Raw genomic sequence first — 21,418 nt, forward strand, 5'->3', positions numbered from 1 at the left:
AAACTGGTATATAAGCCGCACGAATACAAGGGGAAGGGAGAAGAGAACTCCGGCATATATAAGCCGCACCCATTATGATTGTTTGCTATGGCAACGCAGGCCACAAACATATTGAAGGGAGTTTATAACTAATTAACTTAACTCTTCATTTAATTAAATACTAATTACAAATAACTATTAATGAACTCTTGATTTTTTTTGGAAAAGAGTATATGTTCTGTCAGACAGTGAAATCAGCGCAGAAGGAAACTGCGTAAATAGCTACAACTTCTTACTAGACCAGACTCAAATGTTTGCCACTGGCGTAGAAAGGTGGATGCAGCCCGCACCGGGTACCAGCTCTGAGGAGGTGACAAAAAATGCCGGTTTTGTATTAACTCGCCTCCTTTTTGTTACATAAAGTAACATGTCAAATAATTTACATGGGTCTTTAAAATTGCTAATTGCAGCAAATTGCGGGTGAACGATGCGATGCTGTAATGATTTAGTATTGTTGTGGGGTGGAGGGGGTGTTCTATCGCGTTTCTTTTGAACTGTGCTGGTGCTCAAGTAAACAAACAACCGGTCCAGGTGATTCATCGTTTCATCCCTGCCACAAATATCATTCCCCCCAAGTCGTTCGGTGCAACAAGAAATGTTTAACCCGAACATCATAATATTATGAATCCAAGTGATCTGGAAATGGGTCCGGGGGCCGCTGAAGTGCTCTGGAACTGTGTCACGCAGGGCCGTAATGAGATACTTTGTCACCCGGGGCAAGCCGGAATTTTGGCGCCCCTTGCATGTAAAGGAAGCAGTTAAAGAATGAATTCGGCGCCCCCCCCCCGGTTCAGTGCCCGGGGCACCAGACCCGCCTGCTCTTCCCCCCTCCTAATTGCGGCCCTGGTGTCATGCATGACTCAAGTGATCCGTAATTATGCCGCGGATCACTTAAGTAATCTGGGAATAGACCGCGGACAACTTGAGTGATGTAGAACCACACTGGGTGCCGCTTAAGTGCTCTAAATCTGGGCAACATGTCACTCAAAGGATCTCTAAATGTGCCATGGATCGCTTAGGGGAGAGCGGGTTTATACCGAACAGCGGGGAATTCCGAACACCGTTGTTCTCGGTCATTGTTTGGATCTAAAGGGGTCTGATTAGTGTTGCAGCGTGGCGACGTCCACCGTAAACTTATTCAGCGGGTGATTTCTTTCTAGCTGTGTTCAAGGCCGCAACTAGATGCTTGGTCACCCGGGGCAATCGCGCATTTTGACTCCCCTTGTAATGTTTACGGAGAGATTTGAGAACGAAATTTGCGCTCCCTCAGGTCCAGCGCCCGGGGCGCTGCCCACCTGCTCTCCCCTAGTATCGACCCTGGCTGTGTTATTGCGAGTGGTGTGTAAAGCACATTTTTTCGTAACTTTCGTTAGTAAATTGGTGCCAATTTTTATAAGAGAAGTAAAATACGTTTGCGTTTAGGGTAGTGGGCTCTATATCATTAGATTCTACGTTTCTTTACCTGTCTCCCCATTTTGTTTTTGCTCATGAATTGTCAGGGCCAGTCGCACAGATATACAGAAGTAGTGTTGCTGAGGGTATCGTCCCAAGGTATTGGAAACTTGCTAACGTTGTTCCGATATTTAAGAACGGTAGTAGAGAAGCGGTGTCCAATTATCGTCCAGTGAGTTTGACGAGCTCCCTCTCGAAAATTTTGAAAATTATCATCAAAAGGCAGTTTGTGAAGTGGATAGACGAGAATAATGTATTGTCGGATAATCAGCATGGGTTCAGGAAGGGGAAGTCATGTGTAACTAACCTCCTTTGCTTCTATGATCACGTGACCAGGGCTTTGGGTAAGCGCAAAAATGTAGACGTTGTTTACCTTGATTTCCAGAAGGCATTCTTTCGAGTCGAACATGGTAAACTCTTGAAGCGTTTACACGAGATTGGAATTGGGGGGAAACTTGCTGAATTGGATAGAATCGTGGTTAAGAGATAGGTCGCAACGAGTTATGGTGAACGGGGAATTCTCTGGTTGGACAGACGTCACAAGTGGAGTTCCTCATGGAAGTGTCCTTGGCCCCATACTTTTTTCACTTTTTATCGATAAACTCGATCAGGGTATCGATGGGATTACTAGCAAATTCGCAGATAATGTGAAGCTAACGGGGGGTAATCGGGAATGAAAGCAATACGAAGTTGCTCCAGACCAACTTAAACAGGATTGGAGCATGGGCAAATGAATGGAGTTTAGCGTTGATAAGTGCATGGTCGCTCATTTTGGTTCGAACAACCCACGGTTCTCTTACAGCATGAAACGTAATGCAGCACAATACGCGATGTATCGCAATAAGCGAAGCACCATAATATACGCAAAAAGTACTGTGTTACAGTAAGCTATATATATCACACGCGATACGCTGCAATACAGCATAATACGCAATGCTAAACCATCGGCGACTCGGTGCAATAAGCAATGCACCAGTTTAGGCAATGCAGCACAATAAGTAGTGCAACCTTATATTATGGGCACCACAAAAAACATTGCACCACTATATCAGGGCACCACATTAAGCAATACAGTACAATACTTAATGCACCTCCATCGGCAATACAGCACAATAAGCAATGCGCCACCACAGGCAATACAGCACAATAATTAGTGCACCACAATAAGCAATGCACTACTATATTCAGTGCACCACATTAAGCAAAATATGCAATACACCACAATAAGCAAAACAACACAATGCGCAGACCTGCCAACTCTCCGGATTTGGTCCGGCAATGCCGGATTTTTTGAACGTTTACAAGGTTTCCGGATTTTAATTACATATTGCAGGGTTTGATGAGAAAAAATGAAATTATTTTTCATTGATTTTGGAATTATCTCTTCCATTAATTTTCTAGAATTTTCTCTTTCATTAATTTGAAATTATCTCTATTAATTCTATAATTTTTCTTTCATTAATTTTGGAATTATCTCTTTCATTAATTTTGGAATTATCTCTTTCATTAATTTTGGAATTATCTCTTTCCTTATTTCTGGAATTCTCGCTCTCATTAGTTCTGGAATTCTCGCTCTCATTAATTTTGGAATTCTCGATTTTTCATTAATTCTGGAATTCTCGCTCTCATTAATTTTGGAATTCTCGATTTTTCATTAATTTTGGAATTAACTTTCATTAATGCTGAAATTATCGCTATCAAGAATTTTGCAATTATCTTTTCCTTCATTCTGGAATTATCTTTCATTAATGCTGAAATTATCTCTTTTATTAATTCTGGAATTACCTTTCATTAATACTGAAATTATATATCTCATTACTTTTGGAATTATCTCACCGATGCTGAAATTATTTCTTTCGTTTATTGTTTCAAACTCCTATTTATGAAATAAGAAAATAACGGGATTGTGTGTGTTTTAACCGAGTCACGCGATCTTCCGATGAATGAGATGTTGGGGGACACCATTCTCACAGCATTGCCAAGGTGGAAAGAAAATTCTGGAATTTTCTTTCATTAATGCTGAAACTATTTCTTTCATTAATGCTGAAACTATTTCTTTCATTAATGCTGAAACTATTTCTTTCATTAATGCTGAAATTATTTCTTTTATTAATGCTGAAACTATTTCTTTCATTACTGGAATTATTTCATTGATTCTGAAATTATATCTCATCAATTCTGACATGACATGACACTTTATTTTACGTCCTTTATACCTACAAGGGCTTTAGGACCGCTTTAAAACAAAAATTTACACTATGTAATATACATGTAAATATGTAAGTACATATACGTGATGGTAGAATTTGCACAAATCTTACATGATAGGGATGGGGGAAAATCACACTTGGAAATTCTAACCAAAAAATACACATAGAGAAAGCAAAATATAAAATTTCAGAGAGATTAAAAAAAAAAAACCCACACACGAACAAGAATTACGAATTTTCTTTTCCATTCAAATGCTTCTCACATTCTAAAAAATAAATAACTGCGGTATACATAACATAGGAAATATCTCATTTCACAACTGATGTGAATACAGAAACAGAAAAAATCAAAATTCAACGCAAATTAAAATCTGTTACATGCATAAAGATATTTTTCAAAAGCATGAACAAATTGTTCAGCATTCGCCTTTAATAAATTCATCCAAGACAAACGATTGACATTGGGAATCGAGAGGCTAATAGCAAATTGACGGCGTTGTTGAATCCAATGTTTACAAATGAAATGCAGTGAAGTCTCAGGATCTGAACAATGATCACAGATCGGAGATGAAATCTGATTTATTCTATGTAAATAATCTTTGGTGGGTGCTCAGTTTGTAAGTAAACGATAAAAAAGTGTTTCATATTTTCGACTGTGAAAAAATCGTGAGTATAATTTAACACAGTTGAAAAAGTCGATTGCGTAGATATATTCGCTTTGACAAGTAGAATGCTGATCAACGTTGTTTTTATAACAATTTTCAAAACGATTAAGAATATCTTCCATAAAAGTGAAAGAAAGAAAGTTCAAATTATTTCTTGTCGCAAGTCGTGATACTTTATCGGCAATCTCGTTATACAAAATATTCTTATGGCCAGGAGTCCACACCAAAGTGACTAAATTTGCAATGTTTTTTGCAATGTGCAAGACAGGAATGTGTCAATAATGTTACAGAATGGGAACGGGGATTTACATTTTTCAAAGCAAAAAGTGGTGCTTTGTTATCGGTAAATATAACGTAATTACGTCTCTCACAGATGAGCTTGGTAGCTGCATATGCAATAGCAAGACACTCTGCAGTAAAAACGGAGGAGTAATCATGAACTAAAGCTTGTATACATGAATTATTATTAGGGCAATAGATTCCCACCGACGCATGTTGAGCTTTGGATGCATCTGTAGCTATGATAATATTAGACGACCAATTTTCTGTCATATGTTGATTAAATAATATTGGAATCATATGATTGTAAATACTTTCTTGAAAGGGAAGATCATCAATATAAAACCTGATATTGGAGTTACTCCAAGGAGGAGTTGAAAGATGATTATTAATTATAAAATCGGTAACTTCAGATGAGAGTGGAGAAATGACTGAATTATTAGAAATCGGCCATCGTTTGCAAAAATTAGAAAAATCAGTGCCATAACTAGACACTCTAGCCTTCAAAAACACTCGACCAACGGAGCGTAAAACAAAGAGATTGAAAGGGGGTTGACCACATATACTAAGTAGGAGAGTTATAGGAGTTGATATACGTAGTCCTGTTGTAATGCGAAACGCAGAGTGATATAATGCTGCACATTTTTTCAATTGAGTTTGTGATGCAGTATGCCATAAAAAAATACTATAACTCAAAAAACCTTTAATAATATTAGAGCAAATTGCAAGAAGTTTATTACTCGGAACTCCACGCAATCTTCCAGCTATAAGTTTCAAGATATTGATAAGTTTGGATCCACGTTTTGTGAGGGAATCTATTTGTGTTTTCCAAGACATTTTCATATCAAGAAATACTCCTAAAACCTTCATATCGGCAATGTATGAAAGCCTAGAGCCATTAAAAATGATACTAGGAATTTCAATGTTGCGGCGTCGCGTGAAAATCAATTATAACTCCTGCTTTCATCATAATTAAGGTGACCATACGTCGCGTACCATATTTTCTGTTTTTCCTGCCATCCCGGTTTTTCCCGTATTTTACAAGAAGCCTACTTGAATTTTTTTTTTTCTTTATTAAAGTCAAAGATTGAAATTATTTTTCAACTCATAAATTATATTATGATAATTACAACTATAAATAAGAATATTAATCTCCCACATTTGTCTTGGTGAACGTTTTTTTTTCGTGGAATTCATTTTAATCTACTACAATTTGCAGTAATCTTTCACTTCCCGCCATTGTGATTTTTCCGTAATTTCACCAATATTTGGCAACTTTTTTTGGTTTTGGCATCATTTTTGGCAATAATTGGCAATGTCTCGTATTTGAAATGCCAATTTCCCTTATTTCTCTCGAGAAAATATGGTCAGTTTAATTATAATATAATCCCGATGGTGGTCGTCTTCTACAAAGGTCGTTTGTTTGCATCTCCTTATGTACCTAAAACATGACTGAACTGTGAATTGCAAATTCAGTTCAGTTCTTTGGCTTAATCTATAAGGAACCAAACTGAATGACGTCGTCTGCTTTTTTCTTAAATGAGCTGCACCTTATAAATTGTTATTATTTGTTGTGTAAGATGGCAGCAGCAGCAGTAGTAGAATACACTGAGCTATAAGTAAACTTTCCTTATAGCTAGCTCAGTGGTAGAATAGAAAAGAGGAAAACTTACTTTTCACGTGTCGTCTGCTTCCATTAAAGCTATTTGTTTTGAACGTCTCCTTATGTACCAGATAAATAACTGAGCCGTGTATCAAAATATCCAGTTCAGTTCTTGGGCCTCTACCACGAGGAACTTGAATGAGTGAAGTATTCTGATTTTCTTAATAATTAGGTTTCACTTAATAAATAGTTACTATTTTCAAGATAAGATGGCAGCAGCAGTAGTAAAATAAAAAAGGGAACTTTCGCCTGTCGTTTGCTTGTACCAGGCTTAGAGGAGAAATAAAGTTATTTATTTCTCCTCGATGGTATAATAGCTCCAGGGCTATTTGTTTTGGGCACCTCCTTGTGTACCGAAAAAATAGGGGAACCGTGAATTTGAACATCCAGTTTAGTTCTTCAGCTTCACTCAGAACGAACCACACTGTGAATGGAACATTCTGTTTTTCTTTTTTTTAATAATCAACATCACCACACAAATACCGTATATACTCGTGTATAAGCCGATCTAAAAAAATACGTGCATTTTAGAGGGAAAAAAATTATTACAATTTCATGCAAAATGAATAGCTTGCGGAAATTTACGATAGAAAATGATTCAAACTTTCTAATCCGTTTCTTCTTAGTCTCCAAGCTCGTCGCAATCCATCAAATCATCATAGGGGTGCGGCATCTTTGTTTTTTTTCCTCATCTGGGCTGTCTCGTCACCATTGTCATTTTAAAGGAGGATATCATCCTTTGCCGCTGTGGTGGTCGAGTGGTTATAGTGCCGGACTCGTGATACGAGGATCCGGGTTCGAACCCCACAGTGGTGGTCGGCTGAAGTTGGTTTTCTGTGGTTCCCAACTTCAAGGCGCAAATGCGAGCCGATCTCCCTGTTAAAAAGTCTCGCCACAGAGAGCAACAGTCCTACAACGATAAATCATTCAATCATAACACTTCACTCATAGTTAGAAAATCTGGGGGCAGATGACAGCACTACACATAACAAGCATTACACAGAAACAAACTTTACGTCAGGTTGCACTACACGCACATTCCCGCATGTACCGATTCGTTGGGGGGTTCCGCGGGGGAGGGGGGTGCATGTGTGGTGTAGCAGTAGTAGGTAGGGGCTCGGGGATCCATGATGTTCTTAAGTCAGCCACCTCGTTGGGCGGTTTGCCTGTTGTGGCGTTGTATTTGTATTTATTTGTATTTGTATTCAGTTCCGTCCTCAGGAGTTGAATGAAAACTCGACCCAAAATCGTAACCGACTTCCGTAACACAAAAACGTAACAGATTTCCGTCACTCAAAAACGTCACCCATTTCAGTAACATAAAATCGTCACTAATTTCGGTTGCTTAGAAACAGGCCCTTTTCGAGTATGTCATTTTATATTATAGAGTAAAAAAACATTTGCATCAAAAAAAATTTTTTTTTGATCATCCGGGGGGGGGGGGAGACCACGAGCCCCCCCCGCCCCGTCTCTGATTCCACCACTATGCGTTAATCCATTCGTTAAGGGGCAAAGCTGATGACGAAATTTTGCTGACAAGGATGGGAGGAGGGGTCAGAATTTTTGCTGACGGGGGAGGGGTCAAAAATGGCTAAAAATTAGCTGACGTAATACTTGAACGGCCCCTTACTCCTGTTTTTCTTTCATAAAAAATATTTTACAAAATAATTAGCATTATGCCCTCTTAAGCAATTGAATAACAAAGATTGCTTCCTCAGTAAATTTCATTTTATATTTTGGTGGACTTGGGGATGACAAGTTAAAACTTCGCATCGGGTGCCACCAGACTTTGCTACGCCACTGCCCTAGGCCAGACTCAAATGTTGAAATTTCGCTCGTCGAGACTGACATCACTAACCCCCGAAAATGATTGCGCAAGAAAATCTGATAGTTACTTCCATAACACACAGTAGGTTTTTGAAATCAATCATGTGACCCGTGTGGTTAAAGAGGTCTTTTGTTTGTGTGTTGAAAATACAAATTGTTTTTGTGAAAGCGAAATTTTTCTTTTCTACATTAACAAAAATTTCGTCATTTGAAACTAATTCAAAAACGTGATAGTTTTTTCATCTTGTCGCAGGCCGCACAAAATCACCTCGCGGGCCAGCTGTTGTCCACCCTTGGTATATAGTACGATATTTCGTGGGACAAAAAACTATATTGTTCTTGACTCCACTAAACTGGAAAAAAACAATAGTAACTAGTATCAAAACTGTTTTGCCAGCCTCCTAACCATCAAACCTACCAACTAGGGTTATCAGACGTCCTCATTATGTATTAGAAATTTTTCCTTTTGTTTTAATTTTCAGGATTCTGGAATTTCTTTTTTTTTTTTTTTTCGTTTCTTTACAGGGGAAAAAAAGTTGCACTTTGAAACAAAAAAAAAAAAAAAACAACCAAAAAAACTGATAAAGAATTGCATAATTTTTTTACACCTAGAAAGAATTTTGGAAACCTGAAAAAATGTGTGGATAAAATGAAAGAAATTTCAGAAACTCATGGTGAAACGCTCAAGGTGACCAAAAAACGAGGATATGTCCCCATAAATGAGGACGTATGATATATCCCTACCTTCACAAATAAATAAACAATCGATAGAAAAATTTCCATAAAAAAAATTTAGTAAGTTTATGGAAAAACGTATCCTTGTACCGTTGATTTTTTTCTAGTTCTTTTGAAACCTCTATTTTCCGCAAACACTTCGGTGAAAACCGCATTTTAAAATTCCAATTAGGTGAATTTATACGATTTTTTGAATATTTTCGGATCTTGTCAAGTAGAAGTATTGTTGAAATAAACTATTGTTCGAGATGCCATTGTTACAGTTCAAAGTGCTAGATATAATATTCAATTGTTAATAAAATAAACTAATGTCAGGAAACCTGACAAACCCCATTATTGTAATATATTTCTGCATTGAAGTGTTTATCTTTGATCACTCAATTTCTTATTCTGTCACCTAGGCAACAAAAAGCGCGGGGAAACAGCATTTTCCCTCCATAAGTTCGTTAATGAACGATGAAAGATGTTGATTGGTCAATGACCTCTCTCGTAGTACTACTAATAGTAAACGTAGTAAAAATATGAATGTAAACAAGAAAGGTCAAATGAGAAGGTCATCCCCGTATATGGAAGTTGCTCTGATGTCATTCATTCATAACTTCCGCAGTTCATTCGTAAAAAAATTGCTATCGGTGACGTCAGTTCATTCATAACTTCTTCCTGTTTATTCATTAATTATTGCTTCCAGATATGGAAATCTTTCACATGACGTAACTGAGGAGTTGATCAATCAAATAATTAAATTAAATAACCGCTCCTTTAAAATAGTATATGTAGACCTTAAGTATTTTTGAATGCTTTTAATGATCAAATTTAGCTAAGAAATTTTGAATTAATGATGTGCTAATATAAATATGAAATAATAGAGTTGAATCTTGCATAACGGACATTCTTGTTAGTGGATACCTCCCGTTAACGGACACTTTTTGAGAATTATGTCACCGCTCCTCAAAATTCACTTTTTATCAATTAAACAGACACTCCTTGTTAGAAGACAGAATTTTCGATACCAGAGGTGACCGTTATTGGGAGGTTCCCCTGGGTATATTAAATACAGTTTAACCTCCCTATCTCCGGCATGGTTGGGGCATGGCCTGATAAGGGAGATGCTGACGGAAGCGTTGAACAAGCTGGCCGAATTTCTTTCAGTTTTCTAGGACAGTGGCACTCGACCTGGGACCATATGGCCCCCCTTGCGATCATGGGATATTCTAAGGAGGGCACGGGTGAAAATCGGATGAAAGAGTAGCCACATAGAACTGTGAAGATATAAAGTGAAATATGTTGAGGAGAAAATGTGACTTTTTTTTTCAGAGTCCATCAGAGCTGTTCATGGAACTAGAGCCATCTTAACCCGTGGCCCGGGGCCATTTGTCTATAGGAGCGGCTAAATGATAAGATTTGTATTATGAATTTCGACTGCGTTGTAAGTTACGATTTTTAAGAATTGTAAGCTGAATATGAAGTGTTCTGGAGCCTCATACAGTGCATTTATAGCATAGAAAAACAAAAAATGATGAGAATCGTCCTGGGCCTCAGGGCTGGCTGGAGCCCTGTCAGGACTCCCACCAAAACGACATGAAGGTCCTCGCATCCGCTGCGAAATCCAGACTCTGGCGGGAGATGCTCCTCGATTGGCCTCTGGCAAATCTACCTACCAGGTAATTCCTCGTATCATGACCATAAACAGCAACTGGCCCAGAGAGGTCATTATGTTTGTAACGGGTCAAGGCTCCGCCAACCTGAGAAGGTTTAAATCAATCCCAAACAACCGCTACAACTGTGGAGAAACGGAACCAAGCTATATAACGCAACCTCTTACCAGAATACAAAGGCATTTCACTACAGAGCCCTATCAGAAGCTCTAGGGAAGGAATGGATTTTAAACATCTTAAAGCGACCGGACTACATCAAGGAACTTATAAGACTAGTGAAATTTCTAGAAACTAACCCGGAAAAAAAGCAAATATAATCGGTCCGGATTTAGACGAGGAAGGGCCCAGCATCATTGCAGTAGAGCCTAGACCAGTGTTTCCCAAAGAGGGCAATATCGCCTCCCTGGTAGGTGATGGAATGGTCCAGAGAGCGATAATAGCTACGACTGTAACATTGGATCCTGTGCGTTCGCTTGGGTCGGGGCCGAGGAGAGAAAAAATTTCTGAAGAAAGGGCAATGGTGGAACAAAAAGATTGTTAACTATGGCCTAGAGAAAGGGTTCTCAAACTGTGTGCCACCAACCTTCGTCAGGCCGCCACTCCACGGCACCTCTGACAAAGGTTTTTTTGAAGAGATTCTTTGTTAAACTGCTCTGAGGAGCCGCGGATAAGTGTTGATTAGGGTAAAGGGGGGTCGCGGGTGGAAAAGGTTTGAGAACCCCTGGCCTAGACGATCAGCCAGACTAGGCAGAAAACGACAGCTCCTTCTTGCTGAGGACTCTGACTAGCACAAGTTCTGCAGAATCGCGCATTGATTACTGTCAAAGGGTCACCTCTTTCTTCCTCCCCCCTTAAATATTTTGTACACCATCTTATTTTTATTAGTCGACTCGTCTGCACATATCACGGTGATTCATATCATTGTTGCAAATGTTCTTGATATTATGTATTTGATATTATGATTTGTATTATGATATTATGATTTGTATTATGATATTATGATTTGTATTATGATATTATGATTTGTATTATGATATTATGATTTGTATTATGATATTATGATTTGTATTATGATATTATGATTTGTATTATGATATTATGATTTGTATTATGATATTATGATTTGTATTATGATATTATGATTTGTATTATGATATTATGATTTGTATTATGATATTATGATTTGTATTATGATATTATGATTTGTATATATTTATGCTATTTGTGAATTGAGAGAATGAATATAAATTTTTTCCCGTAGCAGCCACGCCCTCCGGGCAATGTGCTTAAATTGCGCAAGCGACAGAGCCTGGATATGTTCGGTAAGTAAGTATTAATGCCCAGTAGGCTCAATGTTATCATACGCTATAAATAGTGCCACATCCTATAGTGGGTTCCGCTGGGATAGGTGTTATGGAGGGCAGCCAGGTATATAGGTCCTATTCTATTCGTTAAATTGATTTTCTAGTAAATTCATGGTGTAAAAAAATATGGTTGATCAAAGGCTGAGCCCAATTCTTTCATTAACAGATGGAGCACTTGTCCAAGGCCACCACTGGGCCGTCTTAAAAGCGTCATTCCGCCCCCCACCCGTGACTGTTCTTACCAATCGTAATTTCTCCACACTATAAATTAATTATGGAAGGACCGATGGCCCCCCCCCCCCCATCCTGCAGCCGGGCCCCTTACAAGATTTTTTTAATTGTATCGTATATTATGATCCGCCCATTGGCGAGTATTGATTACGTGTGAATCTATATGTAGGGCTGTAAAAGCCAATGCAATGTATATGCAATACTTTTATTTTTATTTTGAAGATATTTTATAAAATTCCCAAATATGCCCATCCCAGAAACAAACTTCACGTCAGGTTCACAACACATACACACTTATTCCAACATGCACTAATTCCTTAGAAGTTCCGCAGAGGAATATGGACGAGGTGCATGTGTGGTTTACTGTAGTAGTAGACACGCCCATCCTCCGGGAACGCTTCGATATCTCACTGGGATGGGAAGCGGGTTGTGGTTTGGTTTTCAATGGTTAAAAAGCAGTGCACCTTAGGCTATTACAGAAAGATTTTTTGCGGTTCTCTCTAATTTGAATTGTGTGAATTTATTTCGAGGAAAAAACAAAAATAATGATAAGAATCTTTTTTCGGGTCCCCTGTGTAAGAGCCCTTTGAAGAAAGGGCAATGAGGCAGTAGTCAATGGTGGTGGGTAAAAAATCACAACCTCCTATATAATCTATAGGAGGTCGTGCAAATACCCCATCCGTTGACATGCTAAAAGAAAAAAAGGCTTAGGGTCATGGACGGGCTCGTCTGGCCTACAAGGAGGTTATTCTTTCCTCCATGTCTGGCCTACCCACTGAGCAAGTAAGTAAAGTAAAGATCCCAGCCTCCTAGGGAAGGGTGCATACACTCTACTTTATCTGTCCAGCTCCCCCTCCCCTGTGAGGAAAGTTGTCCATTTCTTGGAACACACAAATACATATTGATCAACTGATTAATGAAAATTAATTGACAGAAAAAAAGTGGAGACAACATCGAAATAGCGTAAGACCCGGATCTGCACTTATTGGTGCTGCTATCTATCTATATTTTGAGTCGACAACTCTCGGAAAGATAAATATAAATAATCTGAATTGGGGGGAAACATGGCAACCCTTACTTTGTGTGATTGGCAGTTTAAAATATGTGCTTTCCATGCATAAATATTTTTAGTCATAGATAGAGGTGAAGAACAGGAAGAGGGAAAGGGGTAATTATCAATGGCATGTTAGAAATTTGTTCAATAAAATATGGCAACAGCATATCGGGCGAGAGTCAAGGCCGTCTTTATTTATTTTCAAATTGAATCTGACCAAGTCGTTATCAGAGCGATCGATGTCTATTTAGTCATAGCCTGTAATCATTTTATTCTTCTCTCCTTCACTTTTACATGATCACTTCATTTTGTGATTATCATAACGCATCATGAACAACTGCGGGATTGAAAACTTTCCGGAGGGCTTCCATTACGTTTACCGTAATAATTTGTTGAAGATACGGGATGTCGTCAATGCCGATCAAGCCCGGGTATAATAAATAATTTCAGTATTTTTATTTTCCAATTGAATAACGCATAAATTGCTATCTACAAATCACTCATTTGAATGACCATATATAAGCTATTTGATATGTCATTGTATATATATATATATATGCGCAGTAAAAACCTCCCAACCACGGTCATTAACGGGACCGTGAAAATGTGGCCGCTATTTGGAGGTGGCCGTTTTATCTCTGAAAACATAAAATAAAATTTGCGATCCATATAACATGTAAAATTATAATATTCTTTCTGTAATTGATTACAAAATACAATTGATCCCGCTTATAATGTTCCCATTTTGAACCATAGGCGGAGATAGACTTGGAAGTCTAGGGGGGGGGACACGGTGGTAATGATGTCGATTCATCTATACATATATGCATTCGATCTGTGGACTTCACCTTTGATGCTGGAGATGAATGCCCCCCCCCCCCCCGTATCTCCACCCATGTTTTGAACGTTTTCCCGCTTAGTGCAACTTATTTTCGTGATCCGAACTCCAAGTAATTCTCATTAACATTTCTCTTTTAAAGTGTTTTCCTGCTTACAACGTTTTTTTTATGACATTTTTTTGAAAAATGTTATAAGCAGGATCAACTGTAATTGATTATATTTTAATATATAATAATATATGATTATATTGATGATATTATATAGTTGATTAATCGATCTACAGTGCTATTTGCTATTTAGGCTTGCAGTGCTGAGGTAGAGCACAACAGAAACGACTTGGTGAGAAAAACATGCAAACCAAGATGGTGTGTTCCTGCAACCCAGAATAGTTCTTTGCTCCTACCCTATGATCAGCTAGACCATACATGCTCAACTCATGACATACGGGGGGCCAAATGTGCTCTCTGGTGTGGTTGCTCATATGCTTGCACACTCTATATTTCACTCTTGTGGTTGCTCTCATGCCTGCACACTCTAGATCTTGTGATGGCTTACATGCTTGCACACACTCTTTACTTCACTCTTGTGATCACTCTCATGGCTGCCCACTCTAGATCACTTGTGGTGGCTTACACGCTTGTGCACTCCCTAGATCACTCTTGTGGTTGCTCGCATGTTTACACACTCTATACTTCACTCTTGCAGCTGCTCTCATGCCTGCACACTCTAGATCACTTGTGGTGACTCACATGTATGCACACTCTCTAGATCACTCTTTTGGTTGCTCAATAAGCTGTCTCTCACTTTCTAGGCAGAGGCAGATTTATGGTTTTACTGTACCTTTTTCCCATTCTACTCTAATTTTCTTGGCCACTCATTCCAGACTGGTCCACTCAGAAGGGGGCAGTAATTTCTTCTCCTCAGAGTTTGCTGCCGGTGCTATAGCCACTTAGCCTCTTTATAAATATGCCTCTGCTCATAGTCTAGTGCCTGAATTGAGTTGAGTAATTTGATTGTAGCTGGAGTTTTACAAATTAACATGAGTATTACTATACCTTTGGCTATTTTATTCTTTTACTGCAGGATTGGATGAATTGTTTTTCAAAGATATCTGATCTAACATGGGCACCAGCATCATCATTTATGAAATCCATCGAAAATAGCAAATCATATGTATACAAACAGAAATATCGGTGCCAACATAAAGTGAAGGTCTCTTGTCGAAACAGATTCAAGACATGCCAAGCCAAAATGATAGTGAAAATATTGAGGTGAGAAAAAATAAAAAATTACAGTAAAGGAATATTAACCACTTTGAATCATATATAGTCCAGTGGTTCTCAAACTTTTGTCTTCCGAGGCTTCCTTGCCCTAGTGGACATGTACACTCCCCAGAGTAGTCTAACGAAGAATCGCTTCATATTATTGAATAGGCATGCATTAATAATGACAGCTCACCGTGACTCATGTCCCGGAAAATGGTTGGTGGTCCCCCGAGGAGAGAAACACTTTGAGAACCACTGGTAAAGTTAACACTCATTATAACTCTTTCAGATCTTGGTGCCACAAATGTGTGGATTACTTTTTCTTACTGCTATTACTAAACTACACATGCACCTCGCCTATATTTCTCTGCGGGACTTCTATCGAATTCGTATATGTGGGAATGTGCATGAACATACAGTGAACCTATGTGAAGTTTGTTTCCCTATAATGTTTGTTATGTGTAGTGCTGCCATCAATTTTTCTAACTATGAATGAAGTGGAATGAGTCCCAACACAGCCGTAGCAAGAAGTTTGTTTCAGGGAGGGTGGGGGGGGGGGAAACCAAAGTGATAGAACAGTAGAACAAAAAAAGCAAAAACAAAAAACAATTCAGCATGTATTATTTCTTTTGTGTCAGACATTTTTTAACATTTTGAGTAGAAGAGGGAAGCAGTGCCTAAACATTAGTTCATCCGGGCAGAACTCGGGGGTACCTTAAGTACAGAGGGGCCTCGTGAAAATGAGATTTAGTTAAAAAAATTTGAAGTAAGCATGTATCGTCATGGGCCCGGGATACTGTTAAGATGGGACACACTTGTATGAATCCAAAAAATGTTATGCTGTCCTGATCCAAATTTATAAGGGTGGATCAAATGAAAATGAAACAGTTTTGTTATAATTCGGTTAATTTTTTTATGAGTGTGATGAAACTTTGTGTAAAGGTGGAGCAAGAGGATTTAGGAAAGCAAACTCCCCCCCCCCCCCACTGTGGAATGAACTTGCCCTAGGTAGTCATGCAGAATCATGTGATATGTGCTGGCAGTCGGCTAACAGTATCATCCAACAGGTAATAGGTTGTTTTTTCCTAAGTGTGTCTGGAATGTATGCAAGTAAAGAAGAGCAACGTGGTGAAATTCTTTTTTTTGTTTGTTTTTGTGACAGAAAGAGTTTGAGTTCGCAAAATGCATAGATGAACTAGGCAGTGTACAGATAATATACACTGGGACTAGAACAAGCATTTTCGCAAGGTACATTAATCTGAGAATGATACGAGACCCTGGTCGAAGCCACCTCGTCATCACAGATGCTTTGGTGAAAGAAGTCTACTACATAATAAACCAAACAGACGATGAACAATAAGGAACATCAGCAAGAAGGTGGGAGTGCGTTTCATTTCCATTCATTCCATCATTACAGAGAAACTCCACTACAGGAAAGTGAGTGCACAATGGAAACACTTGTGCCAGTCGTGCTCATGAGATGAGTCAGTGACAGTGCATGTTCACCCTACACTGCCTTCATTCTCTGATGCACTTCACGAACTCCAACTCTATTGGCCTCTGAAAAATGAATAAACCCACATCTTCTTTACACTCAAACATTCTACAGATGTAGATTAAAAAACAACTGATTGCCTGGTGGACGATATTGCCAGCTGACTGCCAGCACATGTGGGATTTCACACAACTACTTAGAGCAAGTCCATTCCACAGCAGGGGTTGCCTTCCTTACCTTCCACTCTATCCCCTACACAAAGCTTTGTCACACTCAAAAATAAGCAAAACAAAAATCACACGCATGCACACAAACAACCAAATTATAACAACTGTTACGTTTTCATTTTATCCACAGTTGCCAGGTTACCATGGCAACTAAAAATTCCAAAAAAACACTTTTTTTTGGCGCTTGCCTACAATTTTCTTTGTGCAGTTACTAAATTGAAAGCTGAGAACAGCTCTCAGCTTTCCTCATCCCTTATAAATTTGAATCAGGACAGCATAAAATTTTTTTTGATTCATACAAGTGTATTGTCATACCAGCATCCTGGGCCACTGACGATATATGTTTACTTACAATTTTTTTTAACTAGATCTCATTTTCCCGAGGGGACCCTCCCCACTTAAGGCTCCCCTCCCCAAGTTGTGCCCAGATGAACCAATGTTTAGGCACTCCCCCCAAAATGTTAGAAAATGTCTGTTACAAATGGAATAATATATGCTGAATTATTGGGTTTTTTTTTGTTCGATTGTTGGTTCCCCCCTCCCTGAAACAAACTTCTTACTACGACTGTGTTGAGACTAATCATATCAGTCGTTATAACCCTACTGTCACCACAGTGGTGGTCGGCTGAAGTTTGTTTTCTGTGGCTCCCAACTTTAAGGCACGAATGTAAGAGAGAGCTTATCTCTCCATTAAAAAGTCTCGCCACAGAGAGCAACAAGCGCACAACATAATAATTATTCTATCATTACACTTCATGTATAGTTAGAAAAATTTATGACAGCATTACACATAACAAACATTATACAGAAACAAACTTCACATCAGGTTCACTGTATGTACATACACATTCCCGCATATACAAATTCGTTAAAAGTTCAACAGAGAAATATAGACGAGGTGCATGTGTAGTTTATATAGTAATAGCAGTAAGAAAAAGCAACCCACAAATTTGTGGAACCAGGATCTGAAAGGGTTATAATGAGTGTTAACTTCACCAGTATAAACATTTGTAGCAGCATGTCTGTCAACATGAAAGAGGGTCATTATGCCCTAAAAAAATCAAAAGAAGCATTATATTTTGGGCCTTTTTTCTTCCTGTAAAAAAATGTTTTGGTACCTAATGAATTGTTCTGGTGCCTAGGCTTTTTTTGCGATTTGTCCAGCCCTACCTTATAGTAACTACATGTTAAACATTTTATGTTCTAATCCCAATTTATTAATTGCCATGAGACCTGGCATGTGAGATTTGCCATTTCTGTCTCGAAGCTTAAATTGAATGCACAGAGTGTGTGCACGCAATTAATTACTACAACTTGATCATTATTTTCTCACCGTTTGATTATTATTTTTGTTCAATTCCAGAGACGGTGCTGGAAATTCCAAAGACTTTTGGCCCTGCGTGGTAGAATTCAGAGGTACTCACTCTCACGAGATACGTTTCTTGAATCAAAAACGCCGCCGTAGCAATTCTCAGCCAGAGATGCCAAATCGCACCACTAGTAATGAGAAAAATGTACTAATCCTGGAGAAAAAAGGGTCTCATAAACTTGAGTCAGAATTTATGAATCCTGGACTGTCTGAAGGATGCATTACAACTTTTGACAGGTGCTGCACTTTGGACGAGGATGCAAAAGCGGCACACTGTCTCCTCGTAGAAATGTTCAAGAAACTTGAAACAGATCTTCAAAAAAACCCAAAAGTCATGAGTCCAGCGATTCAGAAGATGGTAGAGAATTTCAAAAGTTGTAAAAATCAGACGAAATTGATTTCTTGCATGAACAGAGCATTCGTAGATCCCTTACAACCAGTGAGAATGCCACCAAATATCCCAGTTCAACGAAGCTCTGTCATGCGGGTTTCTTCAATGTTGTGGCGGCAGGAAGTGGATAAAAAGCAGCAGAGTGATCGACAGGGAGATTTAGCTCAGATTCCTAGTAGGAAAAGAGTCAGATTTCGCAGTCCTGACCTCTGTGAAGTGAATTCGTTAGGCGAAAATAGTTACATAATTTGAAGAATTTTGTTTGTTTCTAAAAGATAAATATCACAACAAACTATTCATTGCTACCGTTTTAAATGCAAATGTTACTAAATTTATCACATACTGCATATTTCTAAGCAATTTTTTTTAGACGTGATTTCATATTCGAAATGATCAAGTTTTACATAATTGGTTTTTTTACCAATTTATGAAATAAATATGACATAAAATAGAGAAATTATTTGTTATTGACTATATTTAAGAAAAAATAATTTTCTTTGTATATTTTATATTGAATCTTATTTTTTAATGTGACCCAGCTCCGATTTATATTGTCTAACCATTTAGGATACCTTTATGAAGGCTTAAAGATGGCTTATGAGAGGGGTTTTTCCCCCCGTTTCTCCCTTCAGAAGAATGAACACTTTCTTTCTGTGATGGTCATAAGTGGAACTCGAAGCATATGCTCTCAAAAAATTGGCAAAATATGCAAATATGCACTTGAAAATGCCAAAATATGTACTTAAAACGTCAAAATATGCACTTAAAATGCCAAAATATGTACTTAAAATGCCAAAATATGTAATTAAAAATGCCAAAATATGTAATTAAAAATGCCAAAACATGTACTTAAATATGCATAAAAAAACAAAATATGCACTTAAAAAATCCTGAAAAAATAAAAATTCAGAAATATGTATAAAAAATGAAAAAATATGCTACAAAAAATCATCATGCAAAAAAAACATGTATTTTTAAAATGCATATTGTATATTTCTTGGTGCATATTCATTTACAAAAAAAATATCCCCACATTTGTATAATATGCTCCATATGCAACTAACTTCTACATACTTTTTATTTAGACATTTTTGATTTTTAGTTTCTTGGAGCTGCTCAGTGACAAAATACCAGTAATAACAGAATTTTGACACTATTTCTAAAAAAATTACACTTTCGACATGTCTCTAGAAATAGTGTTGCAATAAAACGGTTGTAAAATATGGTATTAAAAAAATCCCACATGTGGGAAAAAATCAATGTTATGAGAGTATGAGCAATATATTTGAAAAATTATAAAAAAAAAAGTGATTTAGGTTAAAAAACCTTAAAAAAAACTTATTCTGAAAATTCTTTGATTTTATGCATTTATATGCATTAATGCTATAAAAAAGCCAAACATTTGCATATAATCCGGACTCTAATCATAAGCCATCTTTCCATGGTCAGACAATACCATTACTGTTGTCGTTTTTCTGAAATTAATTTTTCCACTGGTTTGTGAAGTGGATCCCTCTTGTATAACATCTGATTACATGTATGTTATTCTAGCAGAAACTGATACAAATACTCATCTTTTAATTTTGAGGGTGTCGAATCTCTTTGTATGAGTTTTATTTTTTTTTCCGCAGCTTTCGAAGAACTGCTTGTATCAAAAAGCTCAATTAGTTTAGTAATTGCAGATCACAACAATAACCATGATGTGGTTATAGTGTACTTCTCATCGATTTTAATGGCGTACTTTATAGATATCATTGACTTAAAGCAATGTAATTTTTTGTCATTCGCGTACATGCCCTGGTTGTACAATTATTATTTTTCAAATTTCTATTAATACCTGCATATATGAAAGTAGACTACAGACTATGTAATCTCCATATTCTGAGGAAAAAATAAATTTCAAATTTTCTTCTTCACAAATCTAACAGGAATCTGTCTTTATCATAAACTTTCCCTTTTTCTTCCATTACTTGTCCAATAAAATATGTTTTTGCTACCTTTTTTTCCTGCACTTGAACAACTACAAAAGTCTCTAGCATAGTTAAGCTGGTGTAATCCTTTTCCAGTGCAAAAACTCTCGTGACAATACTAGCCCCCCCAAAATCAAGCAAAACTCTATCAATTTTTTTGAAATTTGTGATAATCTCTCTCTCTCTCTTTCTTAATTTGATCAATTGAATGAAAGAAAAAGGGTTATCTTCTCTCACAGCAATAATAGCTCAAGCACTACACACATTGTTAACATCAACTGACAATGGAGGAAACAGCTGTTATAGAAGTAATACCAACAACAAACTTTGCAGAATGTCTTGATATGCTGAAATTTTTTCTGTATAAAGTTTATCAAATGAAATTTAAAGTATCATATAAATATGTTGGTATGCACTCAAGCAATCACATAAAAGACCAGAAAAATGGGGAAAAATTCTGGGAATATTATGGAATTTCCCACACATGTCTGACAATTCTCACTCCGTTTGATGATAGTGTAGATTTGTGATATTTTTCTGAAACACAAACTTTGTGTCAATCTGTCTTGAATCATTCAGATTTTGATGACATCTTGGCAATCCTTTGATATTCAGAGCTCTATGAAAGCAGACTCGAGCTCGTTTCAGCTTTGTGCAATGTCTTGTCTATTAATTTTAGATGACTAT

General features: G+C 37.6%; 1 protein-coding gene across 1 annotated transcript; it reads left to right on the plus strand.

Annotated features, from left to right (window-relative positions):
• The first annotated feature begins 13,402 nt into the window (after positions 1–13,402).
• On the plus strand, positions 13,403–20,049 carry LOC149069060 (uncharacterized). Its single transcript, XM_089250888.1, has 3 exons — positions 13,403–13,605; positions 15,098–15,285; positions 18,365–20,049. The coding sequence occupies exons 1-3, from the start codon at positions 13,504–13,506 to the stop codon at positions 19,011–19,013; spliced, it is 939 nt and encodes a 312-aa protein (XP_089107014.1). The 5' UTR covers positions 13,403–13,503; the 3' UTR covers positions 19,014–20,049.
• Positions 20,050–21,418: the final 1,369 nt, after the last annotated feature.

Source organism: Pholcus phalangioides, unplaced genomic scaffold (assembly GCF_987345545.1).
Source record: "Pholcus phalangioides strain wild (caught in Gottingen) unplaced genomic scaffold, Ppha-v1.0 ptg000024l_1, whole genome shotgun sequence".
In the NCBI taxonomy this organism is placed as follows: Eukaryota; Metazoa; Arthropoda; class Arachnida; order Araneae; family Pholcidae; genus Pholcus; species Pholcus phalangioides.

Excerpts from the sequence above, each read along its gene's own strand:
- LOC149069060 (XM_089250888.1), top strand. The coding sequence starts at position 13,504 with ATGAACAACTGCGGGATTGAAAACTTTCCGGAGGGCTTCCATTACGTT. Across the intron at positions 13,606-15,097 it reads TCAATGCCGATCAAGCCCGG|GATTGGATGAATTGTTTTTC; the intron begins GTATAATAAATA and ends CTTTTACTGCAG. Across the intron at positions 15,286-18,364 it reads ATGATAGTGAAAATATTGAG|AGACGGTGCTGGAAATTCCA; the intron begins GTGAGAAAAAAT and ends GTTCAATTCCAG.